At 34.1% G+C, this 25786-nt stretch overlaps 3 protein-coding genes, 1 long non-coding RNA gene and 1 other non-coding gene across 7 annotated transcripts; 3 read left to right on the forward strand and 2 right to left on the reverse strand.

Annotated features, from left to right (window-relative positions):
* The first annotated feature begins 150 nt into the window (after positions 1-150).
* LOC104900836 (uncharacterized) lies at positions 151-3449 on the forward strand. The gene is made up of 4 exons (XM_057391363.1): positions 151-1215; positions 2178-2285; positions 2384-2493; positions 3147-3449. The coding sequence occupies exons 1-4, from the start codon at positions 549-551 to the stop codon at positions 3216-3218; spliced, it is 957 nt and encodes a 318-aa protein (XP_057247346.1). The 5' UTR covers positions 151-548; the 3' UTR covers positions 3219-3449.
* TRNAF-GAA (transfer RNA phenylalanine (anticodon GAA)) lies at positions 1344-1416 on the reverse strand. The gene has a single exon. It is a non-coding gene; the product is annotated as a tRNA-Phe (tRNA).
* Positions 3450-3559: 110 nt separating the features above from the next.
* LOC104900706 (uncharacterized) lies at positions 3560-6413 on the reverse strand. The gene is given in 9 exon segments (XM_010688198.4): positions 3560-3838; positions 3939-4030; positions 4109-4168; positions 4733-4807; positions 4810-4825; positions 4942-4981; positions 5146-5205; positions 5848-5937; positions 6079-6413. Coding segments are annotated over 9 exon segments (636 nt in total). The 5' UTR covers positions 6195-6413; the 3' UTR covers positions 3560-3751.
* Positions 6414-11835: 5422 nt separating this feature from the next.
* LOC104900707 (E3 ubiquitin-protein ligase RMA1H1) lies at positions 11836-16130 on the forward strand. 3 transcript variants are annotated; one of them, XM_019251128.3, is made up of 3 exons: positions 11836-12018; positions 12737-12841; positions 15276-16130. In XM_019251128.3, exon 3 carries the CDS (start codon positions 15327-15329, stop codon positions 16035-16037), a length of 711 nt encoding a protein of 236 aa, XP_019106673.1. In that variant the 5' UTR covers positions 11836-12018; positions 12737-12841; positions 15276-15326; the 3' UTR covers positions 16038-16130. The 3 variants fall into 3 exon arrangements, with proteins under 3 accessions (XP_019106673.1, XP_010686502.1, XP_019106674.1); XM_010688200.4 differs by lacking the exon at positions 12737-12841 and having other exon boundaries at positions 11837-12018; XM_019251129.3 differs by lacking the exons at positions 11836-12018; positions 12737-12841 and adding an exon at positions 14329-15182.
* A 275-nt stretch (positions 16131-16405) lies between these two features.
* On the forward strand, positions 16406-18125 carry LOC125492288 (uncharacterized). Its single transcript, XR_007268813.1, has 2 exons — positions 16406-17534; positions 17804-18125. It is a non-coding gene; the product is annotated as an uncharacterized LOC125492288 (long non-coding RNA).
* Positions 18126-25786: the final 7661 nt, after the last annotated feature.

Genomic DNA, 25786 nt, shown 5'->3' on the forward strand with positions numbered 1-25786 from the left:
TAGTGTAAACCATATCTAGTAGCATGGGTGATATGTATGAGTAATACATCAAAGTAGGTTAACCATTAAATTTTCAATTTTCGTAGTCCAATAGAATAGACTCTTATTGGTGTTCTAGCATTTGTGGAATTGTGGTATTGATTCTTATCTAACTTTGATTTTTGGTGAAGTTGAAGAGAACATGTTACTCGTGGACTAATGTCTAATACTACAAAGCTCCTAATGAACCCAAAAGGTAGAGTTATCTTATCGGCATATTGCAGTATTTTTCGTCTAATCAGTATGCAAACACCCAAATTCGTTGGCTCAATCAAGTCGGTCTCAGCAGCAATAGTGTAATACTATAAGCACACACTAATTCAGGGACGCCCTTAGTTCATCCAAAATCAGAAAAATTGTCACTTTTTACTACTTATAAGAAATCGAAAGTTGTCAATCAGTCTTCGTCATTAGAATTTGAAGTAATTCTTGAAATTTGTTGGGATCTCTCAGAGATTATCAAAAGGGTAGCAGACATTTACTAGTGGAAAAAAGAAACAAGTGAAAGGATGAGTGGAGAAGCAGATATTGTCGTCACTGAATCTCAGCACATTCCAACTTCGCCACCACAACAAACACCACTTCAACAACCAAAACAAGAACAACAACAACAAGAAGAAAAGGAACAACTACAACAAGAAGAAAAAGAAGAAGAACAACAACAAGAAGAAAAGGAACAACAACAACAACAACAACAACAGCAACAAGAAGAACAACAAGATGAGAAACAAAAGGAACAAGAAGAAGAAGATGAGAAACAAAATGAACAACAAGATGTGAAACAAAAGGAACAACAAGAAGATGTGAAACAAAAGGAACAACAACAAGAAGATGATGAGAAACAAAATGAACAACAACAAGAAGATGTGAAACAAAAGGAACAACAACAAGAAGATGTGAAACAAAAGGAACAACAAGAAGAAGATGATGAGAAACAAAATGAAGAAAGTAAGAAAGAAAAAGAGGCGCTTGAAGCATTAGAAATTGAACAAAAAGAGGAGAGAGAAAATGAGAAAGAGGAAGAAGTTCAAGTTAATGAACAAGATGAAGAAGAAGAAACTCAAGTTAATGAACAAGATGAAGAAGAAGAAGCACAAGTTAATGAAAAAGATGAAGATGAAGGTCCTCCGCCTGGTTGGGATTCTCTTCCGCCTCCTCCTCCGCTCTCTACTCCCGGTTCGTTTTCTTTTTCCACCAAAAATCACGCTAAATTGGGTATTTTTTTTATTATAATTAATTAATTAATAAATATTGAAGGGTATTTTGGGAAATAATTGTAAATAGAAAAAATGAAAAAAAAGAAATGCGGTGAGCGTGGATCGAACACGCGACCTTCAGATCTTCAGTCTGACGCTCTCCCAACTGAGCTATCCCCGCTTCTTGTTTCTTTATCCGTTTTATCATTGTTATCGTCAATATGCACATATATTGTTTTTTTTTTTAGATACTTTAATAGTTAATTCATTCCATCAATGTCCTTTTATTTTATTAGCAACGTTATTAAAGATATATATGGTAAAAACATATTTTGAAAATGGTAGATAATCAAATGTTACATGTATAACAAATATAGGAAAAATATGTGTCGTGTAATTTCAACTTTCAACTACTCCTTTCAGCATTAATTGTTTGTTCCATTTGCTTTTTCTCGATCATCAAAGACATATTTGAGCATTTCGCATTTTTTTAAGGCATTGAACATTGTTCACTTTGTTCCAAAATAAATGCTATGATGTTGCGATAATGTAAATTATGTATTGATTTCAAAATGTTTTCATCAAGCAATGTTGATTGTTGAATGTGTTCATCAACTTAGTTGGCATTTCATTCATTTCAATGCCACAATGCATCTAGAGATGGAGTCTTTTGTTCAAAATGTTTAGCCATCTATATATATATACACATTTCCATTAGAAAATTCTAGGTTGTGTTAATCCATATATACTTCACCATCATATGGAGAACTTCTTTGTTAATACTTAAAAACACCAGTGAAGAACACTGTTCGTTCTCACCATGTATACATGTGACGTCCTCCTTTGCCGGTGCTGAACATGATCAACACTCTGAGTGATAATGTAGCATCGTGTTTGTTAACTATTATTCGCAGCAATAAAGCCGTCAATTGTGTAATGCAGATCGGGGACAAATGGTCTGTGGCTCCTGTCACCGCCTCCTTTCTTATCCTCGAGGATCGAAGCATGTCCAATGCTCATGCTGCCAGACAGTGAACTATGTACTTGAAGGTCCTTTCTTGCTCTCAGTCTTCCTCGTCTAATTAATTTGATTAGTCTGTGGCTTAAACTTTCATGTGCACTTGATGAAATTTGTGATACTTTCTTAGAGCATCAAGTTGGACAAGTGATGTGTGGAAGCTGTCAAGTGCTTCTGATGTACCCTTATGGGGCTCTTTCTGTTCGCTGCTGCTCCTGTCGTTCTGTCGTTTACATTGGAGTATGTATTCTTCTTCCTTGCTTGAATTTGGAGATAGAATACTGCTCCTTTCTGGATCTTATCTTATACTCCTACTCCCTCATTTCATCTTCAAGGTTACAAATGTTTTGATGATATGTTTATTTACGTATAGTAAAATATGAAAAGTTGAGATCTCAAAAATAATGTCATGAATTAAACAAGACCTCACATGATAATGTTTTGATATTTACATTGGTAAGAATCTTATGGTAAAAGTTTTCAGACTTTGGATCATTTAGAGTAAAGTGTGACCATTAAGAACTAAAAAGAGACGGATGTAGTACTTGCATTGCGTACATTGTCGCATATGCCCATGGCTTAGACAAAATTCTTCTAGATTTTTGGATCCCAGTATTAAATATCATAGGAAAAAAGGATATTAGCTTAGGCCTCCTTTTACCAATGATAAGCTACTCAGATATCCATAAATATCTAAGTTTTCGGCTATGTCAAAGTATTCTAAGTATCAAAGACATAATATAAATACTTTGTATGAGTTGATGTTGCACCATATTAGTCTTAGAAACTGCACATTCCTATAAAATGATTTCTGTTAAACACGGCGTTCAATTTAGCCATGCATTTATCACATTTCACTCATACTTCATTCTCTCTAATGTATCTATCTGCAGGACCATAACAAGCGTCCTCCCCTGTCCGAACAGCAGAGCCAAGCTTGCCGACCATTTAGCATCTCTCACTGAAGGCTCACATTTCTAGCTCTAATTTTCTTCTCAAATGTAACTCCAGTTGTAAGTTTACGCCAGGATGTTGGTTATTATCACATTATAGTAGGAGATGACAACAGCTAGATTTTGTTTTTTCTGATTACATTAAGGTATTCTTGGTCTTGTTGCCAAAAGATGCCTTATGTTGACACAAACAGTAGCCATTTTTACCTTTTAGATGACAAATTGAGAAATCAGCTTCTCCAACCTATTCTATTACTTTGTGCTTTTGACATTTCTTGTTCAGAAAATATCTGCATGAATTTACAGCACAAACACCAATTTATATTAACAAGATTACCCATCAAAAGAAAATATCGACAAGATTAACAGATATTTCTGCACTGGCAGACAATCTGGCTGCTTCATTAGAATTCAGTCACTAAACACACAAGCAACAGGGCTTATGCATGAACAAAAAGAAAGTCTATTGGCTATATTACGACGTTGGACGTGGTAAAATCATATATCTGAGAGCTCGGATTCTGAACCATAATACTCTTTTTCTTTTAGTCATCTGGTTGAAACTCCTCATCTGAAGCAGTTTCAAGGAAGGATCCCAGAGTTTTTCTCAGAAGACTGAAAGTTTTGTCACCCTGTGCCGAAACAAAGAGGAATCTTAGGAAAGAACTCTTAGCAATTGAGACAGCATAATTCCGATTCAGTTGCCAAAAGAATTTGTTATTGTATAACTACCTGTTTCTTCTTCTTCAGTGCTTGCTCCAACTCGGCGATTTTCTGGGTGCACGCCTTCTCCCTTTCTTGTATCATGCTCTTCTCTTTCTTCCCTGAAATGAAACAGATGGGGAATCAATCTTTGATGAGAAGATACAATCATAAACTTCGAAGCGTGTCTTGTTGCTTACTCTGTTGTTCATATCGCATGAAGAGCCTTTCTTTTTCTTCTTCAAACTTGGAGATGGTATCTGCCAGAAAGAAAAGTTACCTAAAGATCATTAGTTAAAGAAGTACTCCTATAAGCTTTTTCCTGAACCAAAAGTCATCTCCAGTGCGCTTAACACCATATATATTTGAGTTCTCTCACTTAATTTCAGCATGTCATGGTGAAATATCAGATGTTACACCATGAATAAGGTAAGCGGAGTATTTTGTATCAAACAAACTAGACACAGAATTTGCAGTAGCTTATTCAAGCGCCAGGGGTGAAGCGCTCAGTTAGGCATGAGCTACAATAATGTGACATTACATTGGCTTACTTTACAGCAGAAGAGCTGCTTAAGACTTGAGAGTGAAAATTTATGATACAATGAAGCTTTTTTTGAAGTTGTAAACAACTAAACTCAAGGAACTACTCTAGCTGACAACTAAGTAGTGCAATCAAGGAAATGAGCGTACTACCTAATTGTCATTGCTACTATTGAAACATATTGTGCCAATTAATACTCGCTTACAAATTGTGTTATGGTTTCTTATAGTTGTTTGTCAAATATTCATATAACAGTAATAGGTTGACATGAATGGAGAATTACCCTTTATTGCCTGAAGATATGTTGCTTTCTCTTTGCTGAATTTCTCATAAGCTGATTGGAACTTGACAGTCTCCTCTTCAGTGCATTTTCACACTGCAAAACAAACAGTACTACATACATCAAACTCTTGTCGGACTTTCTTTATCGAAGAACAAACTTATTTAAACCAGAAAGGCCAGATGTTGAAGTTGGTATCGGTTTTTGATTACCTCCTTTGAGCTCTTTGACAATGCTTTTAGAAAAGTCTGTCTGAAATTGCAAAATCAATGGTGAGTATACAGTATTATACATTTCCCTCGATTCCGTGAAAACACAATGACATGATTCAGTAGAAGAATCATCAACAATAGAAATGATAATGAGTACTGATTCCCCCATAACGCTCTTTACAGTAGATATGGTATAGACTTTACCTGTCCTTTTCAATCTTTGCCTTCAACTCCTCAAACATAGACTTGACCTCTGCAGCACCACTGTTCGGAAAACCATTTGATTTAGAACGGAACTTTTGTATTTGCATGTCGCAAATTTCCAGCTAGCAAAAACTATAACATTGATAGATACAACAGCGAACTAATGCCATTAATAATCCAGTGAAATGATGAACACTTAACTATAGGATCCGAAATATTTAAGTTAAAGCTGATTAACTTATCTGATTGAGTTAAGCATGTGAAATTGAGAACCTAAAGCCTTTGATAAGTGCTAAAGAATTGATGAAGAACACAGACTTGAGTAGTTCACATATAATGCTATGACTTCAATCAAAATTTGAATGAAATTATGATCTATGCATACACAAATCTTCAGTTTACTTAGGCACCATCTCATAGTTAAATATTCTTGAGAAAATTTGATGATTGCGCAATTTTCGAAGATCAAATGATAAATCAGAACGTAAGAAGCATATGATTTAGTGGAACTTTATACCAGTTAACATCAAACAACTTGATATAATGAGCAAAAAGCACATTGCATCACATTAGAAGTTCTAATTAATGTTCATTCAAAAATCAAACGTATAATATTGCAGTAAAACCTAAAATGAAAGCAAAAATTCTCACAATTCAGTAATCATACATCAGAATCACAACATTTAAAGAACAAAAACAGACCTAGAAATCGTTTCTTCCTTCTTCTTCAGGCCATCTTGTTCAGCTTTCTCTCTGATCTGCTGCAACGCGGAGAAAATGCCTTTGATCTCGCTATAATTAAGCCGAATTTCAGCAACAACAAAAAACGCCAACAATTCAACAAATCAACCAGCAAATTTGAAACAGAGCAGCAACAAAAAACAAAGAAATATCGAAAGAATGATGATGAAGAAAAGAGAGAAAGTAAAATACCTAGAAAGTTCGTTGTCGAAGATATCATCATCTACCGGAAATTCACGCTTTCGCTTACTGGACTGCAGAGCATCATCTTCTGAATTCTTCTTGCCGTTAATTTTCGCTGCTGACATTGCAACTGAATTCTGGATTAACAATGAGAGAAAAAGAGAAAAGAGAGAAGAGAGAGAGTTTGGTGTTGAGAAAGTGATGGCGATTGCAATGGAGGTTGAGTTCTGCAATTTGCAGAGAGGAGAGAGAAAGAGAGAAGTGAGAGTTTCAAAAACTTAGGGTACCCGCGTAATATGTGCTTACAAGTTACCAGTATAGAAGTGTTCGGAACAAGCCACGGATTGTAAGTTGGAACGGCTCCAATTTGGTCTAATTCAAGTCTTCGCCAATTTTCCTTGTTACAATTTACCAGCCTAAACCCTACCCTTAGATCCTAACGAGTAACGACCAGTTTGATTAGTGATTATAAATGGTGGTAATGATAAATTTAGTGTAAATTTATAAAGAAATTCTCATGTCAATAATCATGGTAGTTAAACTTTATTACAAAATATGGATTTTCCTATATAAATTTCCATTATCACCCAATACCATTTTCTCAAATGGTAATGGATAGTAATGAGATTTTAGGAAGAAAATGGATGTTTAGGAATCAAGTAGCATTAGTGCATTACCATGGGTAATGATGTAGGATTTCCTTTATAAATTTACACTATAATGCATTATCATTACCACCTTTATAATGTCTAACAAAACGGGAGATGCTTAGACCCTTTGGTTTGCGAGGTTTTGAATGTTTGCAATTTATACTTAGTGGTCTGGTTCATCAAAATTAGAATTCTCAAAACCTTTCCTTGAACTATCAAGGTATTAAGAGGGTGTGGATTTGACTTAGTTCAACCCTTTGGGCATCAAAAATGGAAATGAGATAGTAGAGGAAAGTGAAGCAATTAGGGCAAGCAACATCAAATTTGTTTTGTCAAAGTTGGTTGGTGTGAGTGGTGAGTGCTCTCATTCTTTAAACAAAAGGTAAGGGGTTCGATCCTAATTCTTGCGAATAGAGCAACAAAAGCTGCGAAGGGTCTACCCATTAAATTGACTTCAGTACCCCGAGGGAGATTGACCCTACACTCGATGGAGTATACACCCTGGCTAACAAAGAAAAACATCAAATTTGTTTCAGTTCTAACGAGATCTTAATATTCTGTTATCTTTTATTAGATTATGCTTGCATCAAAACTTTGAGATTAGCCTTTGCAAGTCACTGTAAAATGAGATTTAACAATGTAATGAGACTAAAAAATGTAATTTGCAAATAACATATGTTTCTTAATAAAGTTTTTATTGAATATTGAATAGCTCTTATAATACAAGAGGTAAACAAAACTTATAGCTTGATATCTCATTCTAAAAAGTAAATCAAATAATACTACCTACTTCCTCCGTTTCTAAATAAGTGCAACATTTCTTGTTTTCACGTTTGCCAATGCATTATTTTAACCATTAATATCTTCAATTATCAACAAGTAAAAATTATAAAAAGTTGATATTAAAAAAATTCACATTCAAACGAATCTAACAAGATCCCACATGACTATGTTTTCCTGAAATGTAAATCACCAAAGCTAATTAAAGTTTAAACTGTGAATAGTAAACACTATGCAAATGTTGCACTTATTTAGAAACGGAGGAAGTATGTTTTTTTTGAAGTTGCAAGAGTTGATTATTTAAATCACTAGTAGAATAATTGCTTATTGCTGCGATGAAATTGTTGCGATTTTACTTATAAGCAGCAATAAACCACATCAAAAGACAATGCAAAATATAAAATAGACGTATTGCTGCGGTTTCGAGCCAAAACCACAACAATAGATATTAACAGGAATTTTTTCAAATTTTGTTGACTAATTTGACTAGATCTATTGCTGTTGTTTCCACCCAAAATCGCAGCAATAGATTATAATATAATTTTTTAATAATATTTTAATTTATTGTTGCGGTTTCAAGAAGAAACTGCAGCAAATCATTAGGTTTTTTTCATAGTTGAGCCTTATTATTTATTGGGCGTCGTTTACCATTCCCTCGTAAGTCACTGATCCTTCTTCGCACCCTCTCTCACTTCACTTCACCCTCACAGATCATCCTTCACTTCACGTTCCCTCTTCCTTCACGGATCCTTCACTCTCTCCAGAATTCCTCTCACTCATCTGATTTCTTCAACTCACCATCTCCCTCAACTCTCATAATCTGTATTTTAGGTTTATGGCGAATTAAATTGATTTGTATTTTTTTGATATTATTTGTATATATATATTTTTAGATCTTATATATGTGTATTTTTTTATTTCAACATAAAACTAATAAAGTCAAATGTATAATGTTGTAGTTATGTAATTTGTCAATTAATTTGATGCTTGAATAAATTCCAGCAAATTTGATTGTGGTTTTGAAAATGTTGTGAGTGTAGACGTGTAGTATACTAGTATATGGCATTCGAAATGTATAATTTTTTTTTATATAAAAAAGCAACATATTGCTACTGCTGTTTGGTAAAAACAGCAACAATAGACAACAACAATAATAATTACTTTTCAACTTTTTTTCTGTTATTGACACTACCTATTGCTACGGTTTCGGGTAAAAACTGCATTGGGATCAGTTCGTTTATCTTTTAGCTTAGCTCGTGAGCTCGACGAGCTCAAGCTTGGCTCGACTCGAGATAAATGGAAAATAAACCAACACAACATTAAGCGAAATAAAAAGTTCATATTTGACATTTAAAATAATAGTTGACAAATTTGTAGTATTATAGACTAAACTCAAGGAAGTAACATGAATAAAAAATTTTTTTACATGCGAACCATATGAATTACTTACATATATACATAAAAATTAAAATCGTCAAATTAGACCTAAAAGATAAAAAAAGACACGAATTGTTCAAAGGTAATGATTGAAAAAACAATGCAACAAAATGATTAACATACAACCATATAGATCTATAATTACATAAGATTGAGGTGTTGTGAACGATAGGTCACATGTTCGAATCCCCCCTCCCCTTCTTTGTACTTTATACCGCCTTCGTGGCTCATATAGATCAAAAAATATATAAATCTATAATTACATAAGATAATTGAAATTTAGAGCTATCGAAAACGTTAAACTCAGACATATAAATCAACTAAAAAAAGGTTGCATGTTCAACTTTTGGCTAGCTAGATTCTTGAGTTTTTCAACTTGAATTTTTTTCTTTAGCACGAAAAATTCAATAATGACTTGCATATTCAAACATTCAATTTTTCGATATATTTTGCGATTTGTTCATATAGCAAAAAAGGGTGAGAGAAAGGAAAAAGAGAGAACGAAGGGGAACTGTGATAGATAGAGGAAAATGTATTTGAACATTAAGTGAGGAGAATGGGGAGAGAGAGAAGGGTGGAGATTGGTAGATTTTTAGGGTTTTTTACTTTTATATTGGGGCTAATAGATTTTATAATACATGAGTTATGATAATTTATTAAAGTGTTTTAAGCTATAATAATTTTTTTGAGTGCTTCAGGTAAGTTATAATAACTTTTTATATAAAATAATAAGCGAGCTCATTAACGAACCTTTTGAGCCGAGTTTGGCGTAGTTAGGCTCGGCTCATTAAGGTCTCAAGTCGAGCCCGAAATGGAATTGAGTTACAACAAGCCAATATTTCACCGAGTTTTGACCAAGTCGAGCTCGAACTGTTTGGGAGCAAACTACTTCATTATTACCCCTAGTCCAAAGAACAAGTCTCATTCCTTAAAGAAGGGATCCCCAATTTTGTCCTTGCAAGAAATTTTATTTTACCTAAAAAATACCACCAATAATACCACCCAAGGACAATTTACATTTGCTGTCTATAGATTATTATCTTAGCTACCAGCAAAATATCTTTATAATGAGTTCCCTTAATTTCCATCTCAACACAAAAAATGTACCACACTCCTTTCTAGGGATGTTAGGGGTGTGCAAGACGGGATTAGGATTCCGATCGGACCGGAAAATTTCGGTTCGGTGTCTGGTCCATGAAAATTTGGGATTTCGATCCGATGCGGTCCAAAATCTAAATTTTCCGATTCGGACCGGAATGGATTGATTTTTTGTTGTTGTAAAAATAGGTTTTAGAGTTAAAAAAAATTAAAGTTAAAACCTCATCTTGATTGCTTTTAAGATTATTGCTTTTAGTATTATTAGTTTTTAATCTATCGAATTTATTAATATGTTTAAACCTTAGCAAAAAAGATTTTGTTGAATAAAAAAAATACAAATTTCGGTCCAACCGATCCAAAATCGAACAGGACCGAAAATATTCCAGACCGGTCCAAAAGAGTTTCGAATTTCGGTCCACTGGTCTGATTTTGGACCGGTGCACACCCTTAAGGATGTCAATATGATGGGACGAATGTGGAGGATGGTCACTCCATACCCGCAGCCGCCTAAAAATCTCATCCCCCATCTCCGTCCCACCATTTATTGCAAGGAAAATATTCAGACCTATCCCTTCCACAACGGGTAAATTATCCCCGCTTCACCACCCACGTGGATACCCAAATCCATTTCGTATCCGCTTTGTACTCGCGTGGATACCCACGCCCACTTCGTACATGCTCACTAGTCTTGAGTCTTTAACTATAGGTCAAAGGCTCAAAGCCCATATTACAATTTGTAAATTAAATAAGATTTATTAATAACGTAATATGGATTCTTATAATAAATTTTCTAATATATAATACTCCATTCGTTCTTTTTTAGATGTAACACGTTGACTTTGGATACTCTTCATCCACGTCCCTTTGGCCATCAATTGTTATTTATATATAAGAAAAAATATAGTCATGTGAGATATTATTGGATGCGTCTTGATATACATATTTTCCAACTATGTATTTCTTATAATTTTACATTTATAGAATTAGAGATATTGTGGGTCAATATATTGTATCTCGACAAGTGCAAAAAGTCAAATGTTACATTTATTAAAAAACGGATAGAGTATATAATTTTTTAATAGATAAGTGGATATGTCTATGGAGGAGAAATGGCACGGGTAGGGATGAAGCTAGTATAACATAAAATTCACATACGCTCTACCAGACTACCATCCATTCTAGGTATAATTTTCATCCGCACCGCTTCTGCAAAAACCTAAACCCATCTCCAACTCAATTAAACGGAGATAGAGCGAGTCTCCTACTCAGGCTCCGTTTGGTATGGTGTAAAATGTTTTCTCGAAAAACTGTTTTCCTCTATTTTCAGTTTTACATTATTTGGTTGGCAAAAGAGTGTAAAACAATTTTCCCTCAGGGTAAAATTACTCTTTCAATTATGGAAAACCATTTTCCTTTCAAAATGAAGGGAAAACTATTTTCCTTATCTCTCTTGTACACTTCTCTCATTACCTCCTTACTTTCCCTTTCATCTCATCATTTTTCTTACCTGAAACCAAACAACAGAAAACTAATTTTGAATTTGCGTTTCCGTTATAAATTATTTTCCATAAAAATCATTTTACACTGAAAATATCTTACGCCCTATCGAATAGAGCCATAATCCGCCCTACTTACATCCCTACCCCTTCCTCCTTGATAGTGAGACTTCCGTAATTTGAGTATTTGTATTTTAATAGCTTATGCGTTGTTGCCACGTCTTTCTCCTGAGTCTCGACAGACTAAGGTGATGCGGTGGGCAGCAACTAGATTTAAAACCCCCCCTGGGCCTTCATATACTCCACTTGGCTGTTACTTCAACTTTTAAGTTGCCAAAATATCGTCGGCAGTTCACATTCCTCTTTTTTCTCTCTCATTTTTTTACCTCTTTTTTCTTTCTTTCCTCAAATTCTCTCTCCTCCAAAAACAAACTTCCCATTGCAGATTTGCAGCACCGTAATTTTTTTTTTAATATTTTACAATCCTGGTAAGCTCTTTCTGTCTTCTTTTTATTTGCATGTCTCATTTTTAAGCTTCCAATTTATTTATTTTTCAATTAATTTGTATTTAGTGTTTCTTATTTTTGGTACTACTTTTTAGTTTTATTTTTCTTTTTTTAGGAGAGGGACAAAATGGTCTCCACAACCAAAGTAGTTTTCTTGTTTTTGATTTTTTAGGCTATGTAGAATAACTTTATTAAAAGCAGGGAAACTGGGTGCTTTTAAGTTTTAACGGTCTGTTTGGTTAGTGGTCATAAATCGAAGGAATGGTAAATAGTAATGTGATTGAGTATAAAATTTGTAAAGAAGTTCTCGTGTCACTTGTCCGTTTGGCTAGTGGTCATAAATAGAAGTAATGGTAAATGTAATGTGATTTGAGTATAAAATTTGTAAAGAAGTTCTCGTGTCAATAACCATGGTGATGAGACTTTATTGTAGAAACATGGGTTTTTCTTGGTAGTATAAGTTAGGAAACTTTTGACAAAATTACAAGTGGATTGTTGTTATCTATGTATAATATTGGTTAATGTTTCCATTCCTTTTCAATTTTCTATAAAAAGAAAAAAATTAGTGAATTGGGAAATGGAAATGGAGGGAATATACTTCCATGTTTTTTTTAGCTTTGGGTTATTGAGCTTTATCAATTAGCAAGGAGGAATTGACTTTTCATGCGTGCATAAGGTTAATTGGTTTTAATCATTATAGGTGCGTTCTCTTCACCTCGAAAAAATAAGCTTTAGGTGCAAATATGAGATGAAATCAGGATTTGTGAGGTCCGGGGTCCAATAAGTTCATTTCAGAAAAATTCAGGTAAAAAGAACGTACCCTAATAATATCGAGTTTATCTAATGTTCCATTTACCAAGGTCTTAGGTGGGTATATATATACTTGTATTATTTAGAGTGATTGATACATGATACTATTTTAAATTGTTGACCTTGACTTGGCTTGATAATTGTTTTATCAATGCATAGTGGATATACATTAATACAATGTGATCCATCTGAAAATGTTGATGGAACAGGTCTCAGCCAAATTAATCTAAGTGATTAAAATAATTCTCAATCATGTTCTTGTACCAACATGTAGCGTAAACGTCTGAAATTTACAAGTCATTTGCAGCCTAGGAATATTTAGCACCCACCCTCTTAATTAAGAGTTTCTTCATAATGAAGCTTGCAATTTGAAAAAAAAAAGAAGAAATGCTTCAGCTGAGAGAAAAGTCAGTGGCGATCCAGAGTATGTATTAAGTAGGATCGAAATAAAGTTATATTTTATCGGGTCCAAACAATCAATTTTGCAAGAAAATTTTCGATAATCTTAAATTATGTAACGAAAATTTAAAATCTCCACATTTAAGTGGGGTCAACTGACCCCATTAAAAACAATGCACATCCACCCCTGTTACAAGTAATTCATGGTGGAAGTTCTAATGCATTGGCTGTATAAACTTGACTTAATATTTACTTCAGCTACTCGTACTAAATATCCGGCCTGTCCATGACAATCGCTTTGCTTTGTAGCCCATATTCATTGAATTACCCATCAGTATTAGACTAATTTTGATCAAATAGCAATGATGTTGGTTAGATATTAAGATATGTCCATTCTTAATTGATAAATGTAGCTATCCTCTTTTGCTTCATTCGGAGTGTAATTAATATATTTTGTTCTCTTATCTAATAATAAGCCAAATTACTTGGAATATTATACAAGCAAGTAGTAGTTTTTTATTTATCATTTGATGTTGATTAGATTTATGTCTAAATTTGTCGTGTAGGTTTTTCATTTGTACTAGGATTATAATTGGGTGATATGTTTTCCCTATGGGAAAGGCCAAAGGGTTATTTTGAAGCTACTTATGTTTTTTTCTCCATTAAGATCATGGGACACTAGCTGAGGTAGAAGACACTCATTAATCATTTGAATAGGATTCTATCAGAAAATGTAAAAAAAAATAAATTGTTTTTGTCCACACTTGCAAATTGCCAATCACTTAATCCTCCTTACTCTTGGTGTTTTCTCAAAATTCAAGGTTTTTTTATCATTCCATCAGTGAATAAGCTATCATGCATGCTTACTTTGGATGGCCTTGATGCTATCAGGTATCTGGATATATAGTGGATCGTCCCGAACTTAGAGTATAGTTTATAAGTGTAGCATGATAGGCAAATTGCATTTAGAAGAAACATAAATGGAGAATGCATTTAAGTCCCTGTTCTTTTGGGGATAGTCGCTTCAGTTGAGTTTAGTCCCATATCACTTACGATCATGTTGTGGGTACGAACTTAAAGCAGGATTTTCTGAAGATTATAAATGCTTATGTGGTCATAGTAAATACTTATGATTGAAAATTCTAGTTGTTCATGGTTTAGAATGACATGATAATAGGTGTGGGTTCAAAATCATTATGAACCGTTAGATTTCCATCGTCATACTTCTTCCGTTTTGTTTTAGCTATACCCGGAGTACTTTGCACATTTGCTACTGCACAATTTTGAACTGTAATATCTCTAATCATGCATAAGAAAAAAATTATAGAAAGTTGATATATTGAGAATACATGCCGAGATGAATCTACCAAGATCCCAGATGAGTATATCTATCCTTATGTATAAACAATGTCAAAATTAAGTTAGTGAATTGTATTAAAAGTCAATATAGTACAACTAAAAGAAAACGGAGGAAGTATATTAAATATGATAACTAAAATATCATACAAATCTGAAAAGTGGGATGAATCTAAATTTTGTATTATTCATTTTAGCTTTCTTATTTAATTAAAACCCTGGAGAGTTGTTTGTCAGGTGTCCAAGAGTTGGCAAATTTCCCCATCTGCAGAATGGGACTGTGGGGGGACACAAATGCTACATTGTTACGCTATTCAACTCATTCTTATCCATCCAGCATAATTAAAAGATAGATTAAGCTGGTCCTTGGATCTTTCTTTCAAAAAGAATTTTGAACACATAATTGAAAAGAAATCTGCTACTTTTCCTTTTATCTATTTTGGATCTTTGTATAGAGCCTTTATTAAACTTTTAATTCCGTTGAACATGATCCAGCTAGACAATGGGCCCTTTGATGTTGCTTCTTTCCGATTTTTTCTCCACTAATGACTGAAGCATGTCATACCTAGTCATGTTCACATGCATGTGGTTGCCTTTATAATTCCTATTATCTTCATCTAATCAGTAATCCCTTTCTTTAATGTTCAAGATTTTTTCCCTTTGTTTCTTTTCAGGTGTCTAGTTGAAAAAACTGTAAAGCCAAAGGAAGTTGCTGGTGCTTAACGATGGCTGTCGAACAGCAGTTTGATCAGAAATGGAATTCTATCGCGGATGTACCAAAAGAAGCAGAATTTCTCAATGGTTCTTTTGATTGTAATATCTGTTTGGATTTTGCAAATGAACCTGTAGTCACCTTATGTGGGCATCTGTACTGCTGGCCTTGCATCTACAAGTGGTTTCATGTCCAGAGTGCGTCGCTTCCATCAGATGAGTATCCACAATGCCCAGTTTGCAAGGCTGATATCTCGCATACAACTGTGGTCCCACTCTATGGCCGAGGCCAATCCCAGACCAACCCTGAGTGCGAGACAAAGGCCCCTTCTAGGGGTCCGGGCACACCTCCAAGACCACCAGCTTGTGGGACCCGTGCGCTGCTAAATGCTGCATCTCAGCCTAGCAATCAGCTTATGCCATACCGTAATCCTTATCAACCACCCTATGTTCACGCTTATAATGGGTCTGAAGAAGTGGTTTCTTCAACATCATCGTTGAACCAAACGAGTGATGCAGTTCAATCTGTTGGCGTGTTTGGGGAGATGGTCTATGCAAGGGTGTTTGGCAACTCGCAGAGCTTGTACACATACCGGAATTCATATAATGTAGTAGGGAGCAATAATCCGAGGTTAAGAAGGCAAGAAATGCAAGTTGACAAGTCTTTAAATAGGGTTTCACTCTTCCTTTTCTGTTGCTTCATTCTTTGCTTGGTTCTCTTCTGAATGTATGTACTTTTGAGGCAGGCAGCGCCTTATTTCTACCTTTTTGTATAGTTTGTAAAAAAGGGTTATTTAGCAGCGTTGCTTCTTGTACCATTATATCGATTGCTGGAAATTATTTTTCCGGGGTAATTCACGTTTCAGTCATTTTTTCGGCTCTTCGATATCTTCAATTTTAATGTTGCAACAGCAAACATGCTAATCATGTTTTTGCTAAGAATTTGGAATTAGTAAGTGCATTGCAACTGAATTTGTTCAACTGTGAAGCATGGGTTCTTCTTATGCGTCTGGAGGTACGATAGTCAGATATGCATATTTAATGGGTAGAAGGTAAGTACCAAAAGCACAGGTTTTATGTTAAGCAGGTAAATTCTGAATGATTCTATTTTCATCTGTGCTTTGACATTCCTCTGTTTTCACTGCTATGATGCTGGCACAGTGACGAGATGCCTTTCATTACATTTAAGTTTTGAAAAACAAATTATATCTATTTAGCTAGTTATATATATATATTTTTTGGTGAACAACCAAGGTATCCACCGCCGATAGCAATGACTAATCCACTCGTTTCGGGTGCTCCACTTAAGGGTAAAGGGTTGGCTAAAAATCTCTTTCCATTCCTAAAGGTTGAGGATTGAACCCCCGACCGATTGGTTAAGAGATAAAGTGAGCAACCACTATGTCAAGACCATTTGGAATTGTCTGCTTTATCATCTGGTCCCCTTGTTTGTATGATGCATATAAAAGCTTTTTGTGGTCACTAATTATAGTATCATAGAATTACTTTTGAGGAACAATATTGGACCTGTTGCTCTAGGAGAAAGAACACAAACTTTTTACAGAGGATTGTGGAATATCCCTCCCAATTGTTTGATAATGCCTTAAATTGCTTGCTAGAGATATAAGAATCTGTTCTCTCATCACCTTGTTTGATGGGATTTGTACCCTTACTAGTGGTGGCAATGTTTTATTGTGCAGGAAAAAACCACTTGGTTAGGTCCTTCTCTCATCCACTAGTGGATGTAGATAACACATTGTTCGTAAGCTATGTAAAAATCTTTGTGCTGTTCTTGATTGTTTTCATGATCTTATGCATATCAGCCATAACATACAACTAAGCTAATACTCCTCAAAACAATTGAAGGATTTATGATTGAGAAAGGAAACGTGATATGTTTCTACTAGTTTGATAAGGGTAACAAATGAGGGGATTGTGTTTTCCTCTGGAAATGGTATTTGTTACTTAACACTCATACCAAACCATTAGACATAAAAACGCTTCTTTGTTACTAGAAAATTTGCGGTTGTTAGAAATGTTCTAATCATATTTTTGGTTGTACTAGAAAATGTTCCCATAGTACTATTAAAAGCTTTGTTGGTTCCACCAGCTCCTATGGGTGTCCAATTTGCACTACTCCTGTTCGTGGTCGAGCGTTTCTCTCTTTTTGCATAAAACTCTATATCCCATCTGAAAGCAGAAAAGAAATTAAACTGCAAACGGTATAAGAATCAAGTTCTACCAATAATTGCAAAAATTTAAGCCTACAAAAAGCTGTATTGTGTCTTCAAACTTGATTAAACTACTCTTTATTGTGAAATTAGACAAATTACACCATTATTATTGAACTACTACCACATAGTGCTACTTAAGCACCAGGGTACCTCTTTAAGCTACTTAAGTACTTAACATAGGATACATAGCACAAAGCTGTACTGTTAAACTTTAGTAAAACTTGTTTACTGACATTTTCTTGTCATTGTGTTCACAGAGCATGAAGCCACCATACTTCTGAGCAGCCTGAAAACTATCAATGATTCCGTCTCTTGGAGGATGAACATGAATATGGTGAGGCTTCCCGGCCCTTCCATTTCGTCTGTCGTATTTCTCCAACAACATGAAAGCCTCCATACTAATTTTTGAAAGATTGCTAGGAGGTGCCATTATAGTATTTTTGAACTCCTACAGAGCTTCTGTTAGAAGTTGATATTTTGTTATGGTGCTAGAAGTGACACTTTGCTGTGGATTGTGTTGTTACCTTGAGTTGCCTCACCTATAAATATCAATAGAATGATTGACTTTACATATTCTTATTCCTTGATTTCAAATGTATGCTCACTGTTTAGTAGTAGTCCATGCAACCATAATTAGTTGTTTTATTCGACTTTTTACAGTCTCTAATATACTTCTTTAATTACTATACGTTTAGGGCTTATTTGGTTATGCATAGAAATTAGTATTTCCTAGGAAGTAGTATCCCTCCTTGAAGTTTCATTTTCTAGGAAGTGGTAAAAATTGTTTGGCTGATCATGGAAGAAAAACTTTTCATGAAAAGTTCTACATACCTAGGTTCAACTTCCTCCATTTTGTAGGAAGTTCAATTTCTTACATTTTTGTCAATCAAAAAACTTCAATTTATCTTACTTTCCACAAATTTTTATGTCAATCAAACAACTCCTTAGCTGTAAATTTGGAAAAAATCATTTAACTTCGATAGTATGATAAATACATCGAGAAGTCTAGATACAGCTACTTAAATCGTAAATTTTGATACTTATATTGGTGAGAATTCTACGGTTTGAGATTTATAGAAGTCAAGGTGCAACTTCTAATTTAACGTAGAAGGCTAATCCAACTCCTTAAGATAGGAGTTACTCCCAGTAGGGGTGAAAGTTTGTATATGGTTTGGATTAGGGATCAATCTAATCCGATCTGAATAAAATTTGGATTTTAGTTTTCCAATCCGAATCGAAACCAATCAGAGTTTGAATCTGATCCAATCCGATCCGAATTTTCATACTCTAGATTGGATCCAATTCGAAAATTCGATTTTTTAAAACTCTAGTTTTTCAATGAAATAAATTAAGCACAATAACAACCTAGTAGATTTAGGAATGAAGAATTAAGTGTTGTTAGGGTTTTAGGGGAAGGTTTAAAGTGCTGCGCCTACTAGGCTATGGACTAGGATCTTTTTTATAAATAAAATATCATTAAGCATTTAAGCCCAATTCAGATACATAATACAATTCATATTACTATTCGGCTACTATATTGGATTTTTGGATCCAATTACCTTCAACCCAATCAGATCCAAAAAATCCAAAATTTAAAAAAATCTTAATCTGAATCTAACCGGAGACAGTTTCAATCCGATCCGAATTACATATTTGAATTGGATTAAATTTTGAATTTTATCCGAATAACTTTCAGTTTCAACTACAAGATAAGATATTATAGATTCCTTGCAAAATTGTCCAATTAAATAAGTGGTGTCTTCTGTAGCTAGGAATATCTTTTATTCAAGCTTAATAACTGAGCTATATAGGAGAATACTGCAAAACAAATGGAAAAAGCTTGTAGTTTGTGGCAAGAATAGAATCAAGCCGTCCAAATGTGTATGAAACCAGACTCATCTGCATAAGAGAGAATATGTTAGATATTTTTCATATATTGAGATGATAGAAAATGCTGTATAAAGTTTGTTACCAATAAGATTAATACAACAGTCAACATTATACCTTTTTTTCTGGATAAACAAGAAAAATCTATTGCATCAAAAATTTTACAACCTAAAATTAATGCGAGGGGACAAACCTTTAATTCTGAACATTACTTTTTAATATAATTGCCTACCTTTTATTTCAAAAAAAAAAAAATCAAAACCAAAAAAAGTCTAAAGGTCAGGTTGTAACAACTAACACAAAAAGACTCAAAATGGAAAATTATGCTATACAGTATGCATTAAGTCTAGAGATTTTTTTTTTTTTGCATTAACTCTAGAGATCATCATGGGACGGGCCGGGCCAAAAAATTACCCATTGGTCGGGCCGGGCCAAAAAATTACCCATTGGTCGGGCCGGGTCAAATTTCGGGGCAAAAAAAGACTAAAAAGTCATTTTTGTCTTGCCCAAAGCCCGACTCAAAGCAAAAAAATTGGGCCGGGCCGAGCCCGACCGTGGGCCAAAAAAAATCTGCCCAAAACCCGCAAAAAAATCGGGTTGGTCCGGGCTGTTTTGATAAGGTCTAATTAAATCCCACGACCAGGTTGTGGTCTTCGGCTCTTCGCCAGACACCACGCCTATCCCGTGGTCTTCTACTGCTTTCTCCCTTATTTGTTATGCTTCCGCTGATGTGCTAGTCATGTCGTGGCTCGTCGACACCACATTCCATCTAGTCGCTTCATGATTCCTCTTCAACACATGGCGGATTCAGGATTTCATTCACATGAGTTCAAAACCAATGAGTTATTAAACAAAAAAAAAAGACCATATTAAATTGATCAAAAAATACAATACATGAATTAAAGCACGGAATTGAAATCGATAATTACGAAAAAGGCGCTACGTGGTGCTCTCCCTAATAGCGTTTTACTTTATGCAATCCATGTACAATAAAAAGAATTAAAATTTGCATAGTTTAGCTTTGATCCCGTAACCTCAAGTTTATATATACTAAAGTTTTAATTACTAAATCGAGTGGTATTAGTGTTATCATTTTAAGTACAATATTAATAAATAAAAGTTTTCCTTACCCAAGACATATCCTAATAACTAGTTAAAGCATCAAAAATATTTTTCTTTAGTCTAGAAGGTTAATAAACTTTCAATAACCATCTATAACATATACCCAAATGAACATTAGCCCAAGCAATACTACCTACTAACAAATATTTATTCATTTATGGCCCATGCAATTAATCTCATGACAATTTAATAATTTCAAATTATCAAGCATTCCAATAATCTAATTTGTTATTAGAAAACTTACTTTCCCGCTTTAAGGGTCTATTTGATTCAACTTATTTTGTCTTATCTTATTTTTTTCTGAAATGAGTGAAGATAAGTTGAGTAGGACATCTTATATATCTTATCTTAAGTAAGTTAGAATAAGTTATTGAATAGAACAGGGCTAAGTATTACAATCTCAAAACAAGACACAAGTAGAGAATGGGGAAAGTAATTTTTAAACGTAACTTAGTTGATGTGAAGAAGCAATAGAAACGAGACAAATAAAAACTCTATTGCCTGCTAGAATATAGGGGAAACATAAAAAAGAAAAAATTAAAATGAACAATGTTATCATCGAACCTGCGTGCAACGCTAGAAGAGACGCTTTACCTTAAACGCAAAGTCGGACCACTGAGCCAAACTCTATCAAACTATAATTATCGCACTCGGAATTTTTTTTTTTGACGGGAAAAAAAAATAAATTCCAAGTGCGATAATTTTAGTTTGTTTTGGCTCAGTGGTCCGATTTCGCGTGTGAGGTAAAGCGCTTTTTCTAGTGTTGCACGCAGGTTCGATGATAAGTTGATAACATTGTTCATTTTAATTTTTTCTATATATTGTTGTTTTGCAGATTTTTCTTTTAAAAAAAAAAAATCGTGGGTTCAGTTGAACCCATGCTAGATCTGCCCCTGTTAAATATTATTACCTTACACCTTTAAGCCAACACTCGTGTTTTATCATTAGTACTAGTAACTAGTAAGCATTGAAAAACCAAGATGATGAAAGTTACATGCAACTTTTTTTGTTAGTGATTGCGAACCTACATATTCAATTAATACATATTCAATTAATAAATTGTGATTTATGGGGCTCTTATATGGCAACTTTTGTGTCTAGCTCTCATCAATTTTTTGCAATTGTTGATAACCAAATTTGTGTTGTTTGGATATTTGATAGTGATAAAGTTGAAGTACAGATCGAATAGTATGAAAATCTTGTGCTATACTCTGCAATCAAATTTGATTTAAAAGTCAGGATTTTTCAAACTGACAATGGCACTAAATTTGTAAATTCACTTTTAGAGGACTAGAGATTTCTATTTTTTTTTTCTAAAAACAAATTAACCTTTGCACATGGATAGATAGTACTTCTATATATCAATTCAACTTGTGCAACACAAAAATATTGATGCTAGTTGGATAGGTTTTGTATTCAAAGTTTATATTGTACATCGGGGTTTATTTTATATATTCAAGACTCATTTTTTACTCATTCTTTATTTTTTGTCCATTTAGAGTTCTTTTTGTCCATTTGGAGTTCTACAAGTAAGAAATGAACAAAATTATAAAATATTCTTAGATTTATGGTACACACTTTGGTCTGAGCTATAAATTGCACTAAACTTAACTAGTTTATCCGTTAAACACCTAGTTACGTGGTATGAGAAATTCTTTACGAAATTAGATGATATAATTCCACCTTTTAATTTCATGACGTATATAATTCATAAGCTATAAAAAAAGACATTGATTCTTACCCTCTAAAATTGGAGGAAGAGGCAATTTGACTATCAAATTCCAAAGAAGATATATACACATTCACACAAGTAGATAGATTAGCTTGTGTGTCAAGCCCAAAGGGAATGTCACGTAGATAACTTAATTTTTGACCCACCAATCACTTTGCTACAGCCTACAAGTATTTGTTCTTGTTCTTGACATCGAAATTTCTATGTTGTCTTGCCTGCCCTTTTAATAGGCAAGATTGGCTAGATTCTACTTTTTTATTTTTAATTTTTTTTAATTGGGAAATTAAGTCAGCCCAAAGGCTACTCAGTAACCTTATAGGAACTACCGGCACATTGGCTGGTAATGCATGCAAATCATGCTAAGGAAATACCCCAACATAATGATGGGGGTAAGGATCGAACCCTTGACCTCAGAGATCAAAGGGGAGTGCTCTACCACATGAGCTAGCTCCTCATCCTTAAGATTGGCTAGATTCTATAACATGTAAAAAGTGCACGTACTTTTTCTCATATTCGATGGGCAGTGATAAACTTCAAGTCTGAATCTGCTTTTGTTTTCTGGTCTAAAACGGTAACTAAGGCACGCAAGAATATAAGAATATTTTTTTGGTAAGAAGAAGTGACTTGGGATCCCACTCCGGTCTTAATGGACCAGAGACTTGAAAGTAAAGGGGGAAGGGTAAGGAGAATCTCTATCCTCAAAGTGCCTCTAGTGGGGATTGAACCCCGAAGGATGCTCTCCTTACTATTAGACCAAGTACTACTTGGTAAGAATATAAGAATATGAGAATACTCTCTGGATGATAATATTCTATTATCCTGCAAGACACTGAAACAAGCTAATGTTGAATGTTGAATACGTTACAAACGTCAAACCGGCCAATTTAAAACTACAGACAAGCTAAAAAGAAAAAAAAAGGAGTATTTTTTTTTGTAAACATATAATAGGGTGATCACAATATAAATAAGTAGGCAATCATAATTTATTTAAAGAAATATATTAAAAAGCGTTCTTATTAAAGGACGATGGCAATATGCAGTTATTAAGATTCAAAGACATAGCCTTTGAAATAAATTATGAGAGTAGTTTAACCACTAATCCACTACAATTTCGATGTTTAATATTTTAAAGTAAAACATAATAAAGTCTTATCATCTATACAAATATGTTAAAAGGCGTGCATAAACAAGAAATTGTGCCACATGATGCTCTCCCAAGACCTCAAGTACATATACTAATATAAAGTCTTAATCACTAAGCTAAGTTGTATTTAGTGTTATTATCATAAAGTATTATATTAGTAAATGAAATTTTTTCTTACCCGGAGCATATTTCGGGCTTAATAACTAGTTATATATAATTATAAAGACATAGACAAGCCTTTTGATCTCTAAAACTTTTATTAAGTAATAACATTCTTTCACCTTATTCCATTAAATACTATATAAGTTCTCTTTAAATAATTTATCATGCTATAACGTCCATTTTTCGATTTCACACTAGACAAAATATTACAAAAAGCTAATAAGATCAAATATGAGATTTATGAATAATAATATAGTTGATAAATGTAACTGACGCGGGGTGAAATCGAAAAGTTAATAAAATCGAATATGAGATTTATGAATAATAAAAGAAAGAGATTGAAGTTCGGGGTGAATTTTCTTACTTAATTCTATGAAATATTGTACTTAAGAATATAAATGTACTTAATCAATTTGATTGTGCACATAAAAAGACAAATATGTGTATATGTCAACTATCGGTTTTTTAACACATAAGATCTACTTTTAGTTACCAGTTATTTAAATCACAGATTATTCAATTGTCCAGTTCATCTTATTAGACATGATTTAAGTAATTTTTGTATATTCTCCTTATTCCCTTTTACATGACTATTAATTTGACCTAATGCCTTTGTATTTTTTAATTGCAATTGCATGATCACAAACTTATTTTGCTAATTAAATTGACCTGTTGTCGCCTAATTCTTGATATACGGATCAACGGATGTTAGAGCATCTCCTCATTTGGGTATTGAGTCGAAGACAATTGGATTTGCTCCTTTTCGTGGACTCGGGCTCTAAGGCCTCGTGATAAGGAGGAATTCTCCCTCCTCCAATCCATCCTAAAAAATGTGTGCTTATCTCTTGATGAGGATGACTCATACTATTGGTGCCTCTCCAAATCCGGAGAATTCACTGTGAAATCCATTACTTTGGAACTCTCGAAATCCCTCCCATCTGGTTCATCTTGGCCCCCATCACTGAAGAATTTATGGAGAGGGCTCATCCCCCCTCGAATTGAAATTATTACATGGCTCGCCATCCGCGGGAGAATCATTTCAAAGGCGAGGTTAGCATCAATGAACATTATCCCGGTAAGTGACACAACCTGCATCCTTTGTCACTCTCATATTGAATGTTCGGATCACCTATTGTTGCATTGTGTTTTCTCTTCCTCAATCTGGAATTGGTGGATGGATATATGGGGAATTAGATGGGTTTTCCTAGGCAGATTATATGATGCGTTCCTTCAACGGACAATCCCCGAAAAATCCGCTTTCCTCAAAAAAGTTTGGTGTGCAATGTTCTCAATAATTATATGGTCGATTTGGAAGGAACGTGATGAGACATATTAATATAGGCATTTCATGATGCATTTAGGTTGCATTTTAGGATCATTTAGTTGCATTTTTAGTCCATAATTGCATATAGTTACTTAAGTTGAGAAGATATTACTCTTGTGTGTGTTTCGGTGTTTTTGATAGTTTTCAGGTATTGAGAACACAATTGGAGTACTATTGGACAAGCTTAAGCATGAGAAGCATCTAGGAAGGAGCTAAGTCAAATGAGAAGTCCAAAGGGCATCTTCAAGTCGAATTGCAACTCAAACATAGCGGAAACGTATTAAAAGAAGTATGGAAATTGAGTCATGTGCACTCTTTTGATCATAACTTATTATCCAGAGATCGGAATTCAGCGATTCTAGGGGTTGGAAACTAGACTTGAAGAGCTTTCCAACGGTATATTACACGCCCCGATACGACTTCTAGTTTGGGAGATATGGTCTTTGCAAGTTGACGCTGTTTTGCAGCCCGAAAATCCGCGGCCGCGGATTATTCCGGGTTTCCTAGTCGAATAAGGCTTTATCTTTTGACGAATTAGACTCTATTTTTCTAGTTGTTTTAGGAAATAGAAAGGTATAAAGACTCAAGGGAATATTATTATTTCCTATCTTATTTTTCTATTTTGTTTTTCCATCGTTAATTCATTAAAGATTAGAACTCTTTTTCTCTCAATTATTGAAGAACCCTAGTTTTGCTTTTTCCCCAATTACATTGAATTTTCAATAGAAGCTTTGATTTTTGCAAGATTGGTTCTACAATTGGTATTATTTCTCTCTCTTCTTATTCCTATTCAATCCTTTAGTATTAATTCATGTTTGCTTATTTAATTATGAATATGTTTTCCCAATTATGATTGAGTAGTCTATTTC

This window comes from Beta vulgaris, chromosome 8 (genome assembly GCF_026745355.1).
Source record: "Beta vulgaris subsp. vulgaris cultivar EL10 chromosome 8, EL10.2, whole genome shotgun sequence".
Lineage (NCBI taxonomy): Eukaryota > Viridiplantae > Streptophyta > Magnoliopsida > Caryophyllales > Amaranthaceae > Beta > Beta vulgaris.

Coding starts and splice junctions, on each gene's coding strand:
- LOC104900836 (XM_057391363.1), top strand. CDS start 549: ATGAGTGGAGAAGCAGATATTGTCGTCACTGAATCTCAGCACATTCCA. Junction 2,286..2,383: donor AGTGAACTATGTACTTGAAG/GTCCTTTCTTGC, acceptor ATACTTTCTTAG/AGCATCAAGTTGGACAAGTG. Junction 2,494..3,146: donor GTTCTGTCGTTTACATTGGA/GTATGTATTCTT, acceptor ATCTATCTGCAG/GACCATAACAAGCGTCCTCC.
- LOC104900707 (XM_019251128.3), top strand. CDS start 15,327: ATGGCTGTCGAACAGCAGTTTGATCAGAAATGGAATTCTATCGCGGAT.